The 22,605-nt window shown below is 52.5% G+C and overlaps 9 protein-coding genes across 9 annotated transcripts; 4 read left to right on the top strand and 5 right to left on the bottom strand.

Annotated features, from left to right (window-relative positions):
• Positions 1-161: 161 nt before the first annotated feature.
• On the top strand, positions 162-3,211 carry KRP23_10661 (General transcription factor 3C polypeptide 3; the record flags this gene model as incomplete). Its single annotated transcript, XM_067881137.1, has 4 exons — positions 162-282; positions 353-2,859; positions 2,942-3,084; positions 3,157-3,211. The coding sequence occupies 4 exons, from the start codon at positions 162-164 to the stop codon at positions 3,209-3,211; spliced, it is 2,826 nt and encodes a 941-aa protein (XP_067741411.1).
• Positions 3,212-4,103: 892 nt separating this feature from the next.
• On the top strand, positions 4,104-5,895 carry KRP23_10660 (Cytoplasmic dynein 1 light intermediate chain 2; the record flags this gene model as incomplete). Its single annotated transcript, XM_067881136.1, has 8 exons — positions 4,104-4,356; positions 4,431-4,525; positions 4,586-4,762; positions 4,834-4,884; positions 4,959-5,024; positions 5,096-5,162; positions 5,232-5,773; positions 5,845-5,895. The coding sequence occupies 8 exons, from the start codon at positions 4,104-4,106 to the stop codon at positions 5,893-5,895; spliced, it is 1,302 nt and encodes a 433-aa protein (XP_067741410.1).
• Positions 5,896-6,198: 303 nt separating this feature from the next.
• Positions 6,199-8,496, bottom strand: KRP23_10659 (Potassium/sodium hyperpolarization-activated cyclic nucleotide-gated channel 1; the record flags this gene model as incomplete). Its single annotated transcript, XM_067881135.1, has 5 exons — positions 6,199-7,585; positions 7,657-7,694; positions 7,753-7,878; positions 7,940-8,006; positions 8,087-8,496. The coding sequence occupies 5 exons, from the start codon at positions 8,494-8,496 to the stop codon at positions 6,199-6,201; spliced, it is 2,028 nt and encodes a 675-aa protein (XP_067741409.1).
• A 270-nt stretch (positions 8,497-8,766) lies between these two features.
• KRP23_10658 (Long-chain-fatty-acid--CoA ligase ACSBG2) lies at positions 8,767-10,713 on the bottom strand (the record flags this gene model as incomplete). Its single annotated transcript, XM_067881133.1, has 1 exon — positions 8,767-10,713. One exon carries the CDS (start codon positions 10,711-10,713, stop codon positions 8,767-8,769), a length of 1,947 nt encoding a protein of 648 aa, XP_067741408.1.
• Positions 10,714-12,988: 2,275 nt separating this feature from the next.
• KRP23_10657 (uncharacterized protein) lies at positions 12,989-13,477 on the bottom strand (the record flags this gene model as incomplete). Its single annotated transcript, XM_067881132.1, has 1 exon — positions 12,989-13,477. One exon carries the CDS (start codon positions 13,475-13,477, stop codon positions 12,989-12,991), a length of 489 nt encoding a protein of 162 aa, XP_067741407.1.
• Positions 13,478-13,689: 212 nt separating this feature from the next.
• Positions 13,690-14,708, bottom strand: KRP23_10656 (uncharacterized protein; the record flags this gene model as incomplete). Its single annotated transcript, XM_067881131.1, has 4 exons — positions 13,690-13,932; positions 14,011-14,286; positions 14,362-14,565; positions 14,634-14,708. The coding sequence occupies 4 exons, from the start codon at positions 14,706-14,708 to the stop codon at positions 13,690-13,692; spliced, it is 798 nt and encodes a 265-aa protein (XP_067741406.1).
• Positions 14,709-15,256: 548 nt separating this feature from the next.
• KRP23_10655 (uncharacterized protein) lies at positions 15,257-16,261 on the top strand (the record flags this gene model as incomplete). Its single annotated transcript, XM_067881130.1, has 4 exons — positions 15,257-15,331; positions 15,400-15,603; positions 15,679-15,954; positions 16,019-16,261. The coding sequence occupies 4 exons, from the start codon at positions 15,257-15,259 to the stop codon at positions 16,259-16,261; spliced, it is 798 nt and encodes a 265-aa protein (XP_067741405.1).
• Positions 16,262-16,447: 186 nt separating this feature from the next.
• On the top strand, positions 16,448-19,921 carry KRP23_10654 (Enhancer of mRNA-decapping protein 4; the record flags this gene model as incomplete). The annotated part of the gene is made up of 2 exons (XM_067881129.1): positions 16,448-16,568; positions 16,656-19,921. 2 exons carry the CDS (start codon positions 16,448-16,450, stop codon positions 19,919-19,921), a joined length of 3,387 nt encoding a protein of 1,128 aa, XP_067741404.1.
• A 439-nt stretch (positions 19,922-20,360) lies between these two features.
• On the bottom strand, positions 20,361-21,495 carry KRP23_10653 (uncharacterized protein; the record flags this gene model as incomplete). Its single annotated transcript, XM_067881128.1, has 4 exons — positions 20,361-20,591; positions 20,668-20,937; positions 21,014-21,217; positions 21,322-21,495. 4 exons carry the CDS (start codon positions 21,493-21,495, stop codon positions 20,361-20,363), a joined length of 879 nt encoding a protein of 292 aa, XP_067741403.1.
• Positions 21,496-22,605: the final 1,110 nt, after the last annotated feature.

Raw genomic sequence — 22,605 nt, 5'->3', positions numbered from 1 at the left:
TTAGTTTTACTAATTAACGAAACTTATGTTAAAGTGTAGGCAAAACAGTACTACACGTAATTTGCTGTGCATGTATTCATACAGGTTATTAAATATACTATTACCTATGTGAATTTACTGTACACTGTCTTACTCAAAGACGCTGAGCCCCAGTCAAAACCATGTCGTTTCGGTCGCTGCTGGAGGCGGCCATGGGGGACGCGCAGGGGATCCCACAGGACGAACTGGGACGCATCGACGCGGAGGTGGACATGCTGGACGACGAAGACGCTGCATCGGACGGTGCGTCCCCGCTATCAAACCAGAATACTTGATTTATCCTCAAGAAAATGGCGTTTTGACTGGTTTGCAGGCCCCGTGGAAGAGAGTGACGACGCGTACGAGCCACCATCGGACGAAGAGGAAGAGGACGTTGGCAACGAGGAGGAAGAGGAGGATTCGGATATCGAGCGGCAGCTGTGGGGCAAGTCTCGCAAGCGCAGAAGACGCGGCGGTCAGGGCCGACGACGCCGCCGCAGACACACGGGTAAGCGTAGCGTGAGAGCGACGAAGGTGCCGCCAGAGCTAGCCAATGTGCTGGGAGAAGCCAACATGCTTTACGCTTCCCATCAGTACGACGAAGCCATTACATTGCTCAAGGACTTTATCAAGAAGGCGCCGACGATCCCGGACCCGTACCACACGCTGGGAATGATCTACGAAGACCGACAGGACCGAATCAAGGCGCTGCAGTTCTTCTTGATTGCGTGCACGCTGACGCCGCAGGATGCAGAGCTCTGGAAACGTGTGGGGCGCATTGCCAAGGACGAGAAGAACTTTGATCAAGCACTGTTCTGCTTTAAAAAAGCGAGCAGCGCAGACCCGAAGGACAAGGAGGCGCTGTTTAGCTATGCAGAACTGTGTCGAGAACAGGGCGACAACCGACGAGCAGCGGAAGTCTTTAAGAAGCTCACGGTGCTTATTCCGAATGATTTATCGCTCTGGATTCAGATCGCTGAGGCGTACCATTGTAACGAGCAAGAAGACGAGGCTGTTGATGCGCTCAAAATGTGCATTGAAAAAGCGGCGACGCTGGACCCGACACGGAATTTGCATTCTTCAAAGTATGAGCTCAACGCGGTGAATATGCTCGCGGACCTGTACATTACACTCAAGAAGTATCGAGATGCCATCAATGTGATTCATCACCTCCACGCGCGATATGCCGCATCTCAAGATCCTGATCAGGTCGAAGGTGACCCCGGCGGCTTGCCGCTTGATATTGCTGTGAAGTACGGCATCTGTCACCTATTTGAACGGGATTTTGCCACGGCCGAATCTATGTTTACACATTTGTTTGCTCAGGACGTGGAAGTTTTTGGCGATCTCTACCTTGACGTGGCCGATGCGTACATCGCGCTGGGGGATCAAGATCGCGAGGCAGCAGCAATATTACAACAGCTGCTTGGTCGGGAAGAATTCCCCGTTGAGCAGATCTGGATTAAGTTCGCGGAGTGCCACGATCGTCTCAGTATCTATGATGTGGCCGTGGAGTACTACGAGAAGGCCTTAGCCCACCAGCGTTTGTCGCCCGAATTGGCCGTGGACCCGGAGTTAATGCTTAAGGCTATGCAAGCCACGCGAAAGAAAAACAGTCCACTGGAAGGAATTGCACTACTGAAGGAATATTTACCGGAGACAATGCGGCCTCCGATTCGACCGTATTGGATTAACACCTCAAGAAAAAACAGGGATCAAGACACAGCATCTGCTCAAGGAGACGAGAACGGAAGGGGGCAGGATTTAATAGGTGACAGTGATGCTGAGGGGCTAGAAGAAGAAGTCGAAGATGATGAAGATGCCGAGGACCAAACTCGAATGGAAATGGCACATGACCCGTCACTATCAGTGGATGCGATGGAAAACGGTATACGCCTGAAATTGCTGATCGAGTGGGGCCACTTGAAAAAGCTATCAGGTGAAGCTGAGGTGCTCTGCCAGGTGGGAATTCCAATTATCCTTACGTCTTTGAGCCAGACGTCGTTCCGATTATCGGGTCGTGTAAAGAACCCACTGGCGGATCCGCACGACGTGATCTCTGAAAGTGATGCACAGTCGATGGGCTTTCAGGTTTTAAAGTCTGAGTACCTGGTAGACATCACTGACTCACGACAACGTGAGTCGTTTATGGGCATCGTCATGCGCGTGGCGCAACAAATTGTGATTTCACGTGCGCTTGGTGAGCAGCAATACTACAACTTGGTGATCGACGTCGCACAAACGCTTACTGAATTGGGCAAATATGTCGCAGCGATCGAACTCCTTACGGATGTGAACACGTCTGACAAGATCTCAAAGCCAACCCTGCGCTTCGAGTTGCGGTTCCTAGCACTCGTGATTGCCCTTGAATTCAAGGAGAATCGCATGGCATACGAATGCGCACGTTTGAACATCATGGAGGACCCACACAATCTAGGTTACTGGAACCTGTTTTCGCGCGTGATTGCTATCACTGGTGTGTTTTCGTGGCATCAGAAGTTCCTAGCTAAGTTGCTTCGTGACGACCCGGAGAGTTACCCGGCCATTTTACTTGCTGGCCATCAGTCCTCTGCCTGGGATATCGCATCGCTTACGGTGGGTGAGCTGACACTTGCTCATCAAAAACACCCGAACGACCCGCTTACGCTCTTTTGTATCGGGTTGGCCTTCCTGTCGGCGTCGATGCAGCGTACCATCAATGATCGACAACACACCGTCGCGAAAGCTTTCGCGTTCCTGCAACAATACGAGCACACCCGTGTAGCTGCTCCGAGTGATATCACATCGGACATCCGTCATATCGAAGCCTGGTACAACATTGGCCGCGCTCACCAGCAATTGGTACGCTCTTGATCCTGGTGATTCGGTTCTGATTCAAGGTTATTGGTACCACATTGAACTAACTTCTCGTCATCTTTTGCAGGGTCTGTTTCACTTGGCGATCCCGATGTATGAGCGAGTGCTCCGGTTTTGCGAGAAGAACAAGGACCAGCAGTGTGAAGTGCCGCCAGAGTACTTGCTCTGCCGAGAAACGGCTTACAACCTGTCCCTCATATACAAGCAAAGGTGCGTTCCTGACCGCGAATGGAGATGAAAAGCACGTTTCTGACGATTTTGTGGTTTACTCGTGGTGTTCAGTGGGGCCAACGACCTGGCAAGGTATCTGATAGCGAAGTATTTAACGATCGGGTAAGCTAGGCACTGCCGAAGGTATCACCACCGGGCTTGCATGTATTCGCACATACTGGCGTTGGATTCCGTTCGATAGCGATGGGCTCATGAACGGGCACGGATGCAATGCGTGGTAAGACACCCGTTGCCTTCCACCAGATAATGGCCTTGCGCGAGTCAACGCCGTGGAGTGGAACTGAACAAAGAAACAGCATGGTGTTGGTGGCTTGGTAAGCCTCAAGTTTGTCAAAATTCGCCGATTTTTTCTGTGCTAACTTACTGCCATGCCTCTTCAGTCGTGCTGCAGTCGCCAGGGTTACACTTCATTGTAACTGCATTGCCGCAGCGGTGGTTATGTGCTGTATCGCGACGGTGGTGATGACCTCACGCTCCCCCTCTATAAATACCCGGGCGTGGCCATCGAGCAGGAGCTGAGGTGACTGCACACTTCCTGGTGACCACATCGTTTTGGTGCTTCCGTCCTACTCGCCTCTAGTTGTGGCATCGACCGTGTGAACACGGTCATTGACACCAGTATGGGCATCATCCAGGCGTGGCCCGATTCCCGCCTTGTTGGTCTCGCGTGCACGCACTACCCCCGGCACTGTAGCAACAAGTTCGTTCGACCCAACTACCATAATATCTGCTGTTATCTGAGGCTATGAGCAACTTGCAGAACCTGTCCGAGGGCACGAACAGCATCACGCTCTGATCATCAGTGTCGGCAGTACCTATCAGCGTGGTGGACGTCCTGCAGCTGTACGGCCACCCTGTTGGACGAGGTGGGCCAGCACGGAGAATTCCAACCGGTAAGTTGAGGTCGACCATTTAGGTTATATATGTATGCTACATAAACCCTAATATTAACGCGATCCACACACAAACCATCACTCTGGAAAAGAAGTTGCGCACGAATGACGTCGGGGGAGGATCTGTGGCAGCAGATGCTGCGCGACTGCTCCGTGCGCTCCAAGCTGCCGGCCGCCAACCTGCTGCTGGTAGGCGACGCGGAAAGCGGCAAGTCTGCGTTGCTGGCGCGGCTGGACGAGGCCAAATTGAGCAGCGCGGAGGCTGCGGACGAGTCCCACGCCGTGGACACTTTGCTGGCCTTCAAGACGCTGGACGTGCTGGACCCGCGGGCCAAAGGGAGCGGCGGGGATGCCTCCGGTGCTGTGAATAAGATTTATAAAGGTGCTGAAATGATTAAACACTGGGTTTTAACATTGGTTTTAACAATGCAGAGGACGTGATGGCGCATATCGGCACGTGGAGCTTGAATGATTTAAGCTTAAAGGACCTCATCAAGATCGCAGTCAAGCCCCAGACGCTGCAGAAGGTCGGAGGCTATAGAAGAGGGGCTACTATTTCGATGGGGTGCTAATTAATTGGTTTGCAGACCGTGATTGCGATAGTGCTGGACTTGTCGCGGCCCTGGACGATCAAGAGTTCGTTGGAGCAATGGGTGTCCGCCTTGGAAGGACAACTGCTGGAGCAGATTAATCAGTTGACGCCGGAGGCTCGGAACGAGCTGTACGCAGCGATCAAGCAGCATGTTCTGGCCTATGAAGACCCGGTGAGCCGGGCAATTATGTTGAAGGGGGGGATTAAGATGCTAATGGGGCTGCTTTTGTGCTGAATTTTTAGAGTGTGGACCACTCGGCGCCGACGCAGATGGACACGTCCACGAGTGAATTCGTACGCGATGTTTTTGTTTGAAGTTTATGGCGATATACTGCATGCTTATGTTTTCTTTTTCTGCTTGATAATAGATGGAGGAAGGCGTGCTATCGAAAAACTTGGGTGTGCCCTTGGTACTTGTTGTGGCCAAGGCTGATGTACGTGGTCGTGAATTAATTTTGCATGCCAGGAATGCCTCACTGGTGCTGAACCTCTATTCACTTTTTAGTTGCGCCCAGAAAACTCGGTGAAAATGGACTATATCGAGTACACCCTTCGCCAGTTTGCGATTCGATGTAAGGCAATGGTGCAGACTCGTCGTTTATCAGCTACACTTTCTAATGCATCGTTTGCGTTAATGGCAGACGGCGCGGCGGTGGTGTTTACATCTGCGAAGACGGGCTCCAACGTGGATACGTTCCGCAAGTACATTCTGCACCGTGCCTACCCGTCACAGTTCAAATTTACAGAGCCACCGCAACTGGTCGACCACAACAGCATCTTCATTCCGTCAGGTTACGACTCGTTCGAGCTTGTGAACCAGAGTCTTGTGGGCTCGCAGGCTCGTTGGCCAGCCGACAAACCATTTGAGAAAATTGTCCCCGCTCCGACCGAAGACACGGATGATTCCGCCACATTACTTGCTGCAGACGTTCGTCACGACAGCCACGAGCAATGGCTGGAAAAGCTGGAGAAGGCTGCAGGTGCAGGCCTGGAAGAGCTGCAGAAGCAAAGCATAGAAGCCAGCAAAAAGGCAGAGCAGGCAGCAGTTGCTCGCCGTGCGGCCTCTGATCGCCGAAAGCGTGAAGAGAAGGACGTGAGCTCGAAGCACCTGCAGAATTTCTTCAACAATCTGCTTAGCCGGCCGGAGAAGACTAGATCTTCTCGGTCACTGAGTGACAAAAAGGTAAGGCTCGCCATTGCTACGCACGTATGTCAAGTAGTAGGAACTAACATGTTTTTTGTATGAAACTGCAGAAGGAAAAGAGTGACAAATCGCTTGGTGAGTCTAAGGGTTCAGATGCGTAGAGGGATTCACTACTTTGCTTCACCTGCGCACGTTGCTATCTGGTGCTCGTAAAGACCAGTAGTCTACAGCCGATGGGTATCCTCAAAGGCCCTGGATAGCGTCAAACAAGATATGGAAACACTTTGTCGTGTCGAAAGACCGTCGACTGAACGCTATTGTGCTTCGTTAGTTCCCCACCTCCATTTGAACTGTCATTTACGCAGTTTAAAGCCAATATCCTCGAGATACTTCCAGCCGTTGCCCATGAATCGAGTTTTTTTTTAGTCAAGAAGTATACCGTGATTAACTACGCTTCTTGCTACCTATGTGCCCCCACTCCAGTTTCCGCTACGGTCTATACTGTGAAGCGATTCACGATTGCGTGTGTTGGTTCGAGAGTCAGGAGGGACTGGTGAATTCGTGAATAGCATTGCGTTGATGCTGGTGATAGGCGTTGTCGAGTTCAGCGCCATGTGAATCGACTGTCGTCTTTCCTGAACACGAGATAAGCGGCCTTGTGTGTCCTTAAGTATTTCGACTAGCCGCTGGATTTCTTCCAGATTGATATTCATGTTGTCCAGCTCGCTGTTGACAGCAAGACCATCTTCAGTCTGGAACGAGCTATCGTTCTTAAGGTTTGGCGATTTACTGCCAGAGCCTGACGACGACATTGACGGAGCGGGAAACTTATCCTCTGTGTCCCCATCGACAAATGACTGGTTGTTCCTTCCACCCGGACCAGGAACCTCCACAATACTGCTGACATCCACAGCATGAGCGTTGTCCAAGACTTTGACGTTGTAGAGCCGAGCTTTAAGTCGCGTATCCAGACGACGCTTCTCAGCTTCCGCAAAAAGCCGATCATGGATGTGAGGGTACGACTCGAATATCTCCTCAGCGCCATTTCTGTCCAAAGACTTTAGCTCACAGAAGGTGCCTGCAATGACGGTGCATGAACGCGTCATATGCCGCAGCAGGCCGATTTCTCCGAAAAAACTTCCCTGTTTGAGCACCGCCAGCAGACCTTCGTTATCAGGTGAGATGACTTTGACTTTTCCTCGACTGATGATAACCATCGAGTTGGCAGGGTCTCCTTTGTGAAAGACAACATCGCCACGCATGTAAAGCTGCGTCTTTAGCCTCATGACGCAGGCAGCGAGGCAAGAATCGGAGCAGTCTTGAAAAAGTGGCACGGTGGCAATGAGGTTTCGATGGATGTACAAAGCGATTTCGGCACGCAGCGCTGGCGACAGGTCCTCGTCCTCGTAGATAGCTTTTTCATACCGATCCGAGGTGTTTTTCATGCGCCAGAGTGTTTCATAGTAGTTTTTGGCAGCTTTGCGCAGCTCAACCGGTACGTGCAGCGCTTTTAAGTCGCTCATGACCATCCGAACCTTTTCTTGATATTGTAGTGCGCGCGAGCTGGAGCCGATTACACCAGCCGTGATGCTTGCGAGTGTCAAGCATTGAAATAAAAAGCCTACAACTCCGAGGACTGCGCTCAGGAACTGCCATTTCGGCTCGACTGTGACTGCGGATATATTCAACAGCAACAGCACCGCCGCGTACAAAGCTTCATTGTATGCGAGCTGTTCGTCCACAACATCATCCAAACCGATCATAGGACCAGCCCATAGACAAGCAACCCAGTGGATAACCGAGATGTAGCAAGCAAACACTTGGGCTGCATAGGCAAATTTCATGTACTTCCTACAAAATAGGAAAAGTGGCATGAGAAATCGGGTTTACTCTCCATGCTTGGAAAAGAACTCATCACTTACTGCACGAATTTGATGAGCCGCGTGATTCGAAAGAGTTTCTAAAAAGACAAGTGTTAGTTTTCTCTTTGCATGGGAGACTACAGTTTTGGCACCTACCGGAACTTTCAGATATTTTACAGACGCCTTGAAGGCCTTACGCTCAACCCCCGAGAAATCAGTGGAGTTGAAGGTAATGATGGATTCGATTGGGATAGATCCGATAACATCTACAAGAAACCAGCTCTGACAACAGATGTGAGCTAACAGTTCGAGATATCGAGGTTTCGTAGTTGGAAGAACTTACTTTGATATAGTGCCAGGCAACAAGGCGGCTGTCCATGATGACATCGGTGTCCTCTACGTATCCTGTTCTGTGAAGCAGCGAATGCACAGCAACACAGGACCGTTAGCTTAACCGTAGGCTCAGGCAGGCACGATTTTATGGGAGTACCTGAAATTTAAAATCACGTCGAACAAGTAGATTGCATCGGTGGCCTTATTGAAGACATACCAATACCAGAGCTCACTCTCACCAAAAGCAATAGTATATGGTACGCGCCAGATGAGGAGGATAGTTGTTATAGCGAGGAGAAGGTCCCAGCAATACCGAAACATCGAGTCAGGTTGCAGCATATACTTGTACGAGAGATTCGAACGTGCAAGTCGAACTTGACGCTCCTGTTCTGCCACTTTGAGCGAGACTCGATTTGATGCTGGTACAATCTCCGCGCGAGTGCCACCTAGTGCAGCCAACCATAGACGACCAGTTTTCCCCACGTGATATTCGCCATGAGGACTGCTAGGCTCCGCAGCGGCGCGAGGGCTAGCTGCACTCTTGACCGCATTCCACCCCTTCCCCATGATCCGATGGACTTGAGCACCTGTCGTCCGCCTAATGCACAAGTGACGAGATGGCTTCCAAAAATGCTCAGATTCTCAAAAGCATGCGCAACCACCTCCATGCTATTTTCAATTGTCTAGCTGTAGCGTCAAAAACCGTTTGGGGGATGAATCAGATGATGTCGACGAGGAGCAGTGAAGGAGTTTTTGCGGATACTATTCATACGAATAAATGCTGAGCTTTGCGGGTACTATTCGTATGGACTTGCGCGTAGATGCTGAGCTTTTCCTTTACAGGCAAGCGCGGGTGTACATTTTCTCGATTTCCTCAATGTACTTCTTCTCGACAACGGGGCGCTTTACCTTCATCGTGGGAGTCAGCTCGTTCCCGTCGAGAGAAAAATCGCGTGGGATGATGAAGAACTTTTGCACTTGCTGCGCTCGTGAAGCAGCCTTGGCGTTAGTTCGTTTCATGCCGTCCTCGATGTACTTGCGGAACTTATCGCACACCTGAGCTTCTTGAACAGAAGTGGCATCGCTCCCAACTTCCTGCGCCACTGCCAAAACCATTTTGTCCAGCTTGTCGGTAGGTGCACCAGTAGCATCCGACTCCACTCGCAGGGAGCAAAGGAATGTCAGGAACTTCCGCTTCTCTCCGATTACCATTACACTCGCAAGTGCCGGGATTTCGGTCTTCAGGGCGTTCTCGATCAAAACAGGAGGCACGTTTTCGCCGCCTGAGGTGATGATGATCTCCTTGATCCGTCCTGTGATAGAGAGAAACCCGTCCTCGTCCAGCTCACCAACATCTCCAGAGTGCAGCCAGCCATCGTCGTCGAGAGTAGCCTTGGTGGCTGCTTCATCTTTGAAGTAGCCCATGAAGATGTGGCGCCCGGTGTACTGGACTTCACCCGTGCCGGGATCAATCCTTGTTGTAGTTCCCTCCATTTCTGGACCAACGGTGCCGATCTTCCACTTGTCTGGTGTGTTGATAGAGTGGGGCCCTGAGCATTCGGACTGGCCGAAGAGTTCGTACAGCGGGATGTTGAGAGAGCTGAAGTATCGAATGACGTCGGGGGAAATGGCCGCAGCGCCTGTCATGAAGGTGGTGCACTCATCAAGTCCCAAAGCACTGCGAACCTTACCGAGAAGCAGATAATCTGCTGCCCAGAAGCTCAAGCTTAAACCTGGGGTAGCACCATACTGGGATTGCTCCGCATTATCAGCACCTTGTACCATGGCCCACGTCAGTAGGGACTTCTTGAGGCCTTCTGGAGCACCACCAAGCTTCTCCTTCAGTGACTCCATCATTTTCTCCCAGACACGAGGCACACCGAAGAAGAAATTCGGACGAACTTCCTGCAGTGTACCAAGAAGACCCCCGCGAAGAGCGTCGGCGCCTGCGAAGTACACCTCAGAGCCAATAGCCATCGGCAGGTGGATGTCTAGCATTTGAGCTGCCGCGTGCGAAAGTGGCAGGAAGCTTACAGTACGCTTTGCATCTCCCAAAGCCTTCAGTGCATTCATTGCTGCCGCCACCGTCCATGTCAAGTTGTCGTGGGAAATCATGACAGCCTTCGGAGGCCCCGTCGTGCCGGAGGTGTAGATGAGCGTGCAGCAGTGACCAGGCTGCTGGGCCGCCATTCTTTCGTTGAGCAAGCCTGGGTTGACGTACTCGCTCAGACGTAGGAACTCGTTGAACGCGTAGATGGGAACACTGTACTTGGTCTCTTTGGGCACATCATTCTCGTTCCAGACAACCAAGGCCTTCACTTTCGGCAACTGATCCAAGACCAACAGGTACTTGTCCAGCTGCACTTTGTCGGACACGACGACGATCTTGGCATCGCAATGAGCGGAGATGTACTGGCAGGCTTCAGATGTACTAGTAGCGTAGACACCAGCAGTCACAGCACCAGCCATGATAGCTCCCATGTTAGTAAAGAGCCATTCCGGGCAGTTGGGACCGAGCACATTGACAGCTTCATGGGGTTGGACGCCAACGTGAATGAGCGCTCGTGCAAACTGCTGGCTGATGTCGTAGTACTGCTGCCAGGTATGGGTGGCCCACTCGCCGTCTTTCTTAATGCTGAGTGCTCTTCCGTTAGGTGCTCGGGTGACCGCGTCCTTGAACACGTCCAGAACGGTGGTAGGCTCACGAGCAGCAAGATCGGGCTTGTCGTTTTCTGGGGTGCTTACGCGCACGGTTGCGAGTTGGTCGGTCTTCCAGACTCCCATTGCAGCTTTGGGTCTTGCTCAGTGAAGTGTGTCGGGCGTGCTTGTTTGCAAGACGGCCAATTGGGAAATGATGGCGTCCGACTCGAGGAGCACATGAAGAGATGATGACGGCCACCTTGTGCCGCCACGCAGCCTAGTGATAGGTTTCAAAGGTCAAATCCCAGAATGATCATTTGACGCTCCATTCTCCCCTCTTCTTGTTCTTAACGCCCCGTCCTGCCTTGATCCTTTTCCCACGTTGTATGTCTCTCTCTCCTAACGGCGTGGCAGCCTTCTGGGGCAGTTAGGATAGAGACCACCATTATTGGGAGATTCTGGCTGTGTACAGGTGGTAACATTGATAGTATAGATGAAGATAACGTGGGCGACTGAAAAAGGCGGCGTTGGTTATTATTAAATTTAAATATTACATCAAAAACAAAAAAAGCGTAGACCCCCACTCGCTGAACTAATGCAAGTGCGTCTCTCTTCTGCTTGAGGGTGTAGGAAGCTTGCTTTCCCATTTGAAAATGAGAGCATGCTGAGGTTCCTACACCCAGACTATCGTCTAGCACCAGCCATTTTATATAAATCCATAACATCTTTTATTGGCTAAAACTAATGTATGGAAGACAAAAAAATACTAAATGAAGCATCTTTTTGTGTCGTACGTCTTTTTCCGTCGTTATTTGTAAATGGCGACCATTTATTTGCCTGCATGTACAAGGGGAGGTGGAGCAGATCCTGCAAGCGATCTGCCAACGGGATGTGAAGTTGAGTCGGTTGCCACTTGCAACGGGCTCCGTAAGCTGGCTTTCAAAGCACACAATTTCGAAACACGCTGTTTTGCAGTTGAGCGCTCTAGTAGCCTGATCTACTTTAACAGGATGCTGGCGGGATACATGTATTAATACATGTATTGCGCGCCATCTTCGTATTGCACACGGTTGTTGACCTGGTGCGCGAACGTAGGGAGGACTCGCAATCCGACGAGATTCTCTTCGTTTGAAGATGCAAATCATGTTCACGAGTGGGAGGCTCCTTGGGAGCTCCTTGGTGCTTTGCTGAGCTTACGAATGCATTGTCGATGCTGTACTGCCTTCCTTTGCGACAACGTTATGGGGCAAACTGCACCGTGCAGCAGTGGTTCACTTGATGTGCTGTATAGTACCACAGTCAAATCTTTGTCACACGGATACACCGTCATCCTGGGGTTCGTCACGATGAGGTTGAGGGCTTCCCGAGTACTGCCACTTGGTATTGTACTCGTCACAAGTCGTTGGGCCAAAATGTGGTCATCGGTTTGATGATTCACAGCCCTAAAACTTATAGCGACAAGGTCAAAATCGGCTGAATCGCAGCCTTTTTGCGCTACGAGTCAGTTTACATAGGCATTCCTGAGGCTACAGAGTTGCGGGAAACGGGTTGCTCTTGAGAAGCACTTCTGGTTGGAGGAGGGGGCAATACACATGCGAAAGTGCAAATGTAGTAAAAACACATCCACAGATATTGTCGCAGCCCCTAAAGAGCTCTTCTTCCTTCGATATGGTCATGAACTCGTAACACCGTACGACATAGTCCTTTTGACCTGGGGTCAGCTCTCGCACCGTGGTGTTTGACCCGGACATATTGCTAGCAAAGTAAAAGTTGTAATACACGTACAACGCACTAAGGAACTGTGTTGTGGCCGTCTTCATCTGATCGGATAAGAACTCGAAGAACTATTGCCTTTAGTGTGGCATGTTAATAGGTTTTGGTCCAATCTTCACTGACGAGTACAATAGCCTTTGTCGTCATGGAGTCACAGGTATTTATGATGCAAGTGCAGTGGTATTCTTCTTTCATGTTGCAGTGGGAGCTGGGGTCGTCGGAGATGCCGTAGTTGAGGCCGTGGCGGGCGTCACGGTAGCGTTCAGAAGCCGCGGGTAGTCCGGGTCTGTGCTCTCCGCAGATCGATTGTAGGTAAACAGTCCGAAGTGCTTCTCCAATGCTACGCCCATGGAATTGTCGTCGGGTCTGCGATCAAAGAAAGAAAACCAAAACCTGAGCTCCCCACTGCGTGATAGAAGTTGACCGACTCTGCGAGCGACGGGGTCGAATCGAACTGTAGGAAACCCAGTCTTCGCTAAAACCATCTTGCTAGCGGGGAACTTCTGCGCCATGGCGTTCCAAGCCCCGTCTAGGATTGCTGTCGGGGAGTTGGCGCTGTACGCAGAGTAAAAAAACGGGTAGATGGTCACACCCAAGATATCGAGACCAGCGTTCAGGCGTTCTGTCTCCGTGTCGTAGACACAATTTAAGTGCTCCGTGATTCGCTGCACGGTGCCAACTTGACGGTAGCTGCGAGCGTGGCACCCAAACGCGACTTGATCGTGAACACGATGCTGAGGATGTCGGCTGATTTCACTCCGTTCATGAGGTTTTCGTTTCCCACAAGAATGGCTGCCACTGTCCCCGGGTAGTTTTGCACGGCAGCTACAGCGCAGTCGATCTCAGCCGACTGCGACGATTCGCTTGTCATGAGCACACCGAGATGCAACTTGACATTGTTCTTAGCAGCGTACTGGGTCACTGGAATGCCGTAGTACTGCGAGTAGTAGGCGCGCGCGTGCGTGTAGTACTTCGAGATCGTAGCGAGGTCGGTATCAATTGACGCCGCGAGCTTGGTGGCATTCAGCACCTCGTCGCCTAACGGGTAGTCCAGCGAGTGCATTGGACTGTGCGTCGTCGCCATGTCGTTGTCCTCCGCTGTCGTCCACAGGGGGGCAGTCGCCATGTTTGCCATTCAAAAATCCTGACTCAATTTTTGTGAGGATCGAAGTTCAGCCAATACAGAATCGTAGCAATTTCCGACACATTGGGTATCGCTACGTTATATGTGACGAGTTCGCCAGGGTGCATTTGATGTTTGTGAAGGTGAAGTAAGAGTTTAACTAATACAGATAACAGTTGATGAAATCCTAGTTAGGTTATCGTTGGGTACTGTGGGTGGAAAGTCTACACAGCCAAATTAGGATCCACGATCTTTCCTTTGAAGAGCTCAATCAGCTTGCCCCCGATCTGCCTCACCTCCTCTGCATCGCGGCCCTCCGCCGTCAGACGCGTGTTGAAGCTCGTGTCACGCGTGCCAGTCTTCTCCTCCGTCAGGTTCACGTAGCTGCCCAGGATAACGTTTGGGTGCTCTTTTTGCAACGCCTTGAAGGGCGCAGCAATGGTGCTTTCGTATTCCAAAGTACTCACCTACATGAACGACAAAGCAGAAACCAGCTTGTGGTTAGCACGCGAAGAGAATGGTAGACCAACAAAGGTAGAACGTACGATGATGCGGTGAATGGGGACGCCAACAAAGTGCTCTTCGTTACACGTGAGCATATCCGTGACCATGGACGGGATTCCTGGCAGGATGTACACGTTGTGGACGATTGCAACGGGAGTCCACCCAGACGCATGCAGAATTTTGCAGCCATCGGGGAGAATTGCCATGCGTTTGATGCCATCGTTCATCTTAAACGTCGGAAACTTCTCCGCCAACTCCTTCTTCATGGCCTCTAGCGTCGGCTCATGCAGCGCAACGCCGACACCAAACGCCTTAGCCTGGCAATCCGCAACACTAAAGCTGTAAGCACACAACACACACCTCCTCCATCCAATAGATCACAGTATCCTTACAATGCTTTCGTAGGTGATGTCATCGTGCGTGGGGCCGATGCCTCCCGTCGTGAACACGTAGCCACTCGGGCCCACATACTCCGACAGCTCCTTGACCGTTGAGATGATGGCGTCTTCCTCGTCAGGGACGACTACGACGCGCTTGAGGTCGACGCCCCGACGGAACATGAGCTTGGCGATGAAGTTGGAGTTGGTGTCGAGCGTCTGGAGAGGCAGAGGGCAAAGTGAGCTCGAGTCATTCATTCATGCAGCGACCGATCAGTGGCGCACACCTTCCCCGTGAGCACTTCATTGGCGATGACGCAGACGGCGGCGCGAGGCGCGGATGCAGGGGCGGTGGAGGTCATACTGCGGGTGATGAGGGAGACTGCGTGGCGATGAGATCGGAGAGTGCCAATACAGCGTTAAGAACGTAACGCGACATAATCAGGGGACACGCTCGTAAACAAGATTTCTGCACCAGCATCATGTGTGCGAAGTGGCGGCTGTGCTGACACGGAACCCCTCTGGTCTTGGCTTGGCATCTCGCAGCACGTATGCTACCTGTCAGATGTGACGGTGTCCCATTGGATGCTCTTCTTTCGAGCCTCTTGTGTACAAAGTTTCTGTAGATAATATACGAGCGTGTGAGCTACGTAGAGCGATTTTTGCCACAAGAGCCATCCGTTCGCAATGCTACAAGGGCTGTTATGTGGTTGGAGTTCCTGAATGAAAAGTCCATGTCGACTCGAAGTCCACTTCAAGTTTATCCTTAGTGAATGCAAGTTCTTTCCGTCCCGTAAATGACTACCATAAGCTACGATTTGATTCGCGCCGATCACTTCTTCGGATGTGGCATCTGTGTCGCTGCATTCCTCGACCCCCTCGCTACGCAGTCTCCCTCATCACCCGCAGTATGACCTCCACCGCCCCTGCATCCGCGCCTCGCGCCGCCGTCTGCGTCATCGCCAATGAAGTGCTCACGGGGAAGGTGTGCGCCACTGATCGGTCGCTGCATGAATGAATGACTCGAGCTCACTTTGCCCTCTGCCTCTCCAGACGCTCGACACCAACTCCAACTTCATCGCCAAGCTCATGTTCCGTCGGGGCGTCGACCTCAAGCGCGTCGTAGTCGTCCCTGACGAGGAAGACGCCATCATCTCAACGGTCAAGGAGCTGTCGGAGTATGTGGGCCCGAGTGGCTACGTGTTCACGACGGGAGGCATCGGCCCCACGCACGATGACATCACCTACGAAAGCATTGTAAGGATACTGTGATCTATTGGATGGAGGAGGTGTGTGTTGTGTGCTTACAGCTTTAGTGTTGCGGATTGCCAGGCTAAGGCGTTTGGTGTCGGCGTTGCGCTGCATGAGCCGACGCTAGAGGCCATGAAGAAGGAGTTGGCGGAGAAGTTTCCGACGTTTAAGATGAACGATGGCATCAAACGCATGGCAATTCTCCCCGATGGCTGCAAAATTCTGCATGCGTCAGGTTGGACGCCCGTTGCAGTGGTCCACAACGTGTATATCCTGCCAGGAATCCCGTCCATGGTCACGGACATGCTCACGTGCAACGAAGAGCACTTTGTTGGCGTCCCCATTCACCGTGTCATCGTACGTGCTGCTCGGCTCTGTCCTAATTTTTCTACTGTGGTTTTGTGCTCACGACGAACAACAGGTAAGCACGTTGGAGTACGAAGGCGTCCTCGCTCCCTCACTGAGAGCTGTGCAGAAGGAACACCCGGAGGTCATCATCGGCAGCTACGTGAATCTGACCGAGGAGAAGACCGGAACGCGTGACGCCAGCTTCAACACGCGCCTCACAGTCGAAGGCCGTGACGTCGAGGATACCAATAAGGTCGGCGCCAAGCTTGTCGAGCTCTTCAAGGGAACCATCATCAGCTCCAACACGACTGTGTAAACCTTCAGCCAAGTGTCGACCACCGAGAGCATACTATATTTGTAATAACCCATCTTCTAGGAGGGATGACATTTCCTTCATCGAAGCATGACTCTATTGTCGCCCCTCCCACCGTCCGTCACCCCTTCCTATCTACCCCTTCCAAAGCGCATCTTGCCTCGAGCCCCCGACGGAAGCTTCCAGCAGATGAGCGCCCGCAGCGACAGCGGCAGCCACGGCCACAGCCGGAACAGCAGCACGGCTAGCAGCGGCCTGGCGCCGCCCCCGCCACCAGGGAGCGCCCCCATGCCGCCTAACCCCAGCGCCGGTGCGTCCTTCGGAAGCCCATTGCGGGTTCCTATAAAGAGGGGGAACATCGCCACTAATCCGAATTTGTGACATGCCCGAATTTAAGCCCGTTTTTCGCCGCTCGACCACGTGTCTCCCGAAGTGACTCAAAGCAACAACCCACTGCACCAATTGCTGCAGCAACAGCAGCATTTCACCCCTCCTCCGGCAGCCATGAACAGCCAGCAGCAATTCTTGCAGCAGTTCCTGGCGTCGTCTTCTAACTCTATGCCTATGGGCAGCAACCACCACATGCGTCCGTTGCCCATGCCCCCCATGAGCGCGCCCAGCTCGCTGCTGCCTCAGTTCCAGCAGAATCTGCCCGGCCACGGAGCTTTCCCACCGCCCAGGTCGGCGCCGCTACCGCCCGCGTTCTCCCAGTTCCAGCCAGTGCCCAGTCTCTCGGCTACTAGTGGAGGGATGTTCCCTGCTGCCCCTCGCAGCGCTACTACCGCTTCTATGGATGGCAGTCGCAGCAACGGAGCAGGTGGATCGGCCTCTAGCTCGTTGACAGGTTCACCCAGGCGCACGGGCAGTGCACCTGGGTTTGGAGCAGCTGGTGACGCCCCTACGACGCCTCCTGGAGTGAGACTTAGCGGGGAGGCGGTGGAGTATCAACCGCGTGGGGAAACCGCTCCTGGAGAGAGCAGATCGCTGGAAGTCATGCCCATTACGCTGTACACCTCGGAACGCTCGTCGCAGCTGGGAAACCTCATCTCTGTGAACGAACATTTTATTTCGTACCCGATCAGGAATGGATTGATCCGCGTGATTAGTCAGAGCTCCGTGGACAGATTGTTGCTGCGGAAGCACGAACACCACACAGTTACGGAGCTTGCGTTCTTCAACAGCAAGTCCGACTTGCTGTTGAGCGCTGGTACGGACCACCACGTGGCTATTTGGGCGATCCAGAACGACCCTATGAGCCGCGAGCTGATCAAACTGGTCCCAACGCAGGCGCAACGCGTGAAGTGGCACCCGTCGGACTCTAACAAGATTGCAATTGCCAATGGAAGCGTGGTGTTCATTGCTGATATGTCGGAGGTTGAAGCCGACGGAACTGGCGCTGAAAACTTGTACGATGTGAGTGTCGTGTGTGGCCAGACGTCTGGGCAGATTAACGACATGGCATTTTCGCCTGGAAGTGGCGATTGCGTAGTTACCGCTGGCAGTGATGGCTTTGTGCAAGTGTACCGTGTTCAGGACCGCCTCCCCGGCCAACCCGCCGAGTTTATTCAGCGATTCGAGCCTTTCAACGGTGAAGCTGTCAACAGTCTTCACTTTTACGGAGGGAACTTCTTGAACCAGCCTGGCCTTTTCATCGGCGGTGAGGCCAACACGCGTCTGTCGTTGTGGAACGCTGCTCTGACGGAGAACACAGCACCTGTGTGCTACCAGACGGTGACACTTCGCGATGAATCGTTCGAAGACGCGTCTGTGATTCACGAGACGATTTTTGACCCAACTACGCAGTTTTTGTTTGTGGCCGACCGCTCCAAGCCGTTGGTGTACGCCTTCCACTTAGCTCCCAGTTCCGATAGTCGCACACCACGCCGTTTCGACAACGCAACAGAATTTACGCTGGCTTACCCAGTGCTTAGCATGGGTTTGCTGAACCGTACCGGTCAGAGCCAACCCGCTCGCGATGGCAGTGATTTGGCCTCAGCAATGGGTGGGCTTAACTTCTCCATGCAGCTTTACTGCCTTCAGACACATGCTATTCAGCGATATCACGTAGCAGCCAGTGAATGCTTTGTCCCTGGTGCACATGGCTCGATCGAGGAAGATGTCGAGGCAGGTGAGAACGTTGGCCAAACAGTTGGTGCTGTGACAACTGAAGGTGAAAGCATCGAGACGTCGTACCAGACGGCAGCCGAATCCCCGCGGGCTGCAGCAATTTCGGCCCCCGAGACAGAGATTGATGTCCAGACTCCCGAAGAGGATGACGAAGAAGAAGAACGTGATAATACCGACCAGCACGGTCCGCTTCGCACTGGTGCTAATGGACTTCCACCAACTCCTTCATCGCCAGGTGCTCGGAGCACGCGGAGCACTGGTGCCCGTTCGCTGCATCTAGCTACCGGCGATGATGCAGTATCGGTGTCAGCGTCATCTACGGCTGGTGACGATGGGTTGCTTCCCAACTTGCGGTTCTACAACCGCTCGTCGCCGTCATCTTCGGTCCGTGCATTCCAGGATGAAGCCTCAGTACAGTACGACCCGTCCGTTGATGACACAGTGAGCGAGACGCAACAGCAGACGCTTCTTGCTGCGCTGCGCCGGATGGAGGCAGCACAACTTCAGCGCGATGAGGAGCTCCGTGAGCAGATGCGTGAAGTTATGGGCAATTTAGGCAATCACCTGACGGCACAAGTATCGACTCAAGTGGAAAAATCGATTCAGAAACAGTTGCAGTCAGTGCTCGTGCCTGCCATGGGTCGTATTGTACTGCACACTATGGAAAACAACTTCATGAAGCCTGTGCAGAATGGATTCCAGCACGTGATTACTGAGAAGTTGATCCCGCTGATGGAGCAGAAGATGGATGACTCTTTAGCTACGTCGCTACCAGATCAGTTGGCCAATGGCGTTGACGACATGGTGCAGCGCGTGGTCGAAGACGTCCGTCAGCCTGTGCGTGAGTCGTTCCGTGAATGCTTCCAGGATATTCTGATCCCATCCTTCCAGGCCGCTACGCAGAAGATGTTCGAACAAATTAACGACACATTCGTACAGGGCACGCGGAGTGCATTTGAGAGCAGTGGACAAAGCACCAGCAACGAAAAGGTTGCCGGCCAATTGGAGCAATTAACGAAGGTTGTGGAAGGTTTGACCCAGCAGGTGAAGCAATTGAGCTCGGCAGTGAATTCTGGGAGCATGGATGTTGCGCTAGTGCCCGTCGCCAAGTCTCCTGAGGAGCTTCAACTGGAGGCACAAAAAGACACAGTGCTGGAATGCCTCGCTCGTAATGATTGGGAAGAGGCGTTCAAGTTTGCGCTCGGTGCACAGAACGTAAATCTAGTAGCATTCACGTGCCAGCAGTGTGATCCCCGACTTGTTCTCAGCAGCCGCCCGCCCAAGCTTTCGCAGATGCTGATCTTGTGCTTGGTGCAGCAGTTGGGTGCTGATCTCGCCGACGACTTAGAGATAAAGCTGAACTGGCTGCGCGAGTCGCTGCTTGTGATGGACATCCGCGACCAAACCATTGCCGGTTTCGTGACCAGCGTGCTGCAGGAGTTGCAGACAGGCTTGAACAGCGTCCCGACGGAGTTCCGCGACTCGCAGTACACTCTTTTGCACCATGTTCTCAACTCCATGCTTAACTCAGCGTAATGGTTGGCGTAGTAAAGGTAGGCAAATGTCAAACAAAATACCAAGTTTGTTTCCGTTCTTGCGTTAATGTCGTAAGCTACTCTCCGAGCGCAGAGGATCAACTGCAGTCTTATTGCATCCACGTCGGGGTATGCATTTGGATCTGGATCCATCCTTGCTCGAGCAGCGTTTTAAGCGCTGGGCAGTGTCTTCCACTCACTTTAAGCGACCGAGTTGAACAGGTTGCTCGTCTCGAAGTGGCACTAGGCTGTCGATATCAAGAAGGCTCACTGCAGCTGATGGGAAATGCCGACCAGGTTTATTTCTCTTTCGCTTTCTACCATGCCGCTTGACGGGACCTGAGCGAGCGGTAGAAAAACCCAGCTCAGCTCAACACCACGACCTTGAGTACACGATCGTATCTCCGTTTTGCTGTGAGCCAAATATGTTACTCTATTTCTCACAGTGTGATGTGCTCACCATCGAAGAGCTTCGCAATTTCGTCGCTAACTTCCTTGACCTCAGCTTCGTTGCGCCCTTCAATTGTAAGACGAGTGTTGAAGCTCGTGTCACGCACGCCCGTCTCGTCCTTTGTCAGGTTCACGTAGCTTCCGATTGCAATGTTCGGGTGAGCATTCTGGACAGCTGTCAACTGAGCTGCGAGGTCACCTTCCAGCATCAGCGTTTTCACCTTCACAGCGGGTAATATTCACATCAACAATCTGCAAAAGGGCTATTCAAACCTGAACGGACAGAGTTGAACTTACGATCGCGCGGAAAATAGGCTCTCCAACGAAGTGCTCTTCGTTGGCTGTGAGCATGGAGCGAACCATCGATGGAATACCAGGCAGAATGTACACGTTCTCAACGACAGCGATAGGCGTCCAAAACTCCGTTGTAAGCGTCTTGCAGCCAGCGGGCAGCAAAGTCATACGCTTGCGTCCCGCCGTCATCTTGCTTGAACGGTTCGCCATCGCCTCTTCGAGCCCTCTCAACGTAGCTTCATGGTACTCTACTCCAAGACCAAAAGCCTTCGCCTATCAAGCAACATGTAAAGGATTATCCTCCGTAGCGATCACAACCATCCCAAAACCGGAAAACTCGATAGCATACCACACTCTCGTAGGTGATATCGTCGTGGGTGGGGCCGATGCCTCCCGTAGTGAACACGTAGCCATTAGGCCCCACCATCTGCGACAGTTCCTTCACCGTCGACACGATGGCATCCTCCTCGTCGGGTATCACCACGACGCGCTTAAGGTCGATGCCCCGACGGAACATGAGCTTGGAGATCCAGTGCGAGTTGGTGTCCAGCGTCTGTGTAAGGACATTTCAAGTGTAGAAACAGAAAACAACAACGACATTATAGCGTTAGTCCAATTGATGTTTTAGAGAAGGGGCTTCGAGGTGGGAGCGGATACCTTCCCGGTTAGAACTTCATTGGCGATGACACACACGGCGGCGCGCGGCGCAGGCTGAAGCGTCGATATGACACGGTTGGAGTGGGCGATTCCACGGGAGGGTGTGCAGCTTCGATGGAGCGGAAGGCGCAATGATGAGCACCGGAGAGACGCAGCGAGTCGAATGTACCACATCGTTTTTGGCAAGTGCGGCAGGATATGTGTCAAATGTTTGCCCAACACATGTTTTTGGTATTAAGTACGACTATTATAGCTCAGATTACGGTACTGTATAACCTTTGTGTAGTACCACTCCGTTCCAGAAACACTTGTCCAGTTCAGCAACTAGCCGGTGGGTGCATGTTTGGTTGGTGCCCATTCGCTCGCTCTTCCAACTCGCTTCACTACTATTTTTACTATGACAGGCATATGTTCTATATCGGTATATTTACTGTTGACTTGTACCACACGCTACGGCTCGCAAGCTTCGCCTCCGCTTGTCTAACATGCACTGCTTGGTCCTGGGTTTTCACCCGCGTGCTTCGCACACGGACTTCAAACCGCAGGCGTACTCGCTGCGCTCGTCTCACGTGGTTCCCGTGTGTACGAACCCTAAGCCCGCTACGGCTCGCAAGCTTCGCCTTCGCTTGTCTACCATGCACTGCTTGGTCCTGGGTTTGCACCCGGGTGCTTCGCACACGGACTTCAAACCGCAGGCGTACTCGCTACGCTCGCCTCCTCAGTATGTGTCGCTGCCTACGCTCTCTCGAACAGCTGTCGGTACAGTGTACACTCCGTTCTTCTTCCTCCCGCTCTGGATACTCGACCAATGCCTTGAATCTCGACCTCGACGTAACCCTTGACATGGCCACATACAGCTGACCGTGGGAAAGCAAGGAGTCGCCAAGTACAGTCCCAGGTACTGCACAGTCTGTCCCTGCACCTTACCTCGCGGAATAGCTCCCGGACGGATCTCCTCGTCCTCATCTGGATCACCGGCGGGCTTTATGAGCATGTCACGTGGAATCTTAATGTAGTCATTTCCCAGATCGTTGTGTACCTCGTGTCTCCCTCTCCAACCTCCAGCAGGTACTCGGAAAACGCAGCCATTTCTGCAGCACTATCGGCAGCCGTGCGATGTTCTCTGTCAGACGCACCTTCTGGAAAAGTGGCCACAGTTCGGATGACTTCAGGCATGCGTCGATTGTCTCTGTCGCCGAGCCGCCCTTCACCACGGAGAATTTGCCTGAAATCTCCCGAAAGCACAACGACTTTCCCACCGAAAGGTTCTGCCTCGTTATCCAA

This window comes from Phytophthora ramorum (assembly GCF_020800215.1).
Source record: "Phytophthora ramorum isolate Pr-102 chromosome Unknown Phyram_PR-102_s0010, whole genome shotgun sequence".
Taxonomy (NCBI): domain Eukaryota; phylum Oomycota; class Peronosporomycetes; order Peronosporales; family Peronosporaceae; genus Phytophthora; species Phytophthora ramorum.
The sequence above is the reverse complement of the archived record's forward strand: the minus strand, read 5'-3'. Positions and strand labels throughout refer to the sequence as shown.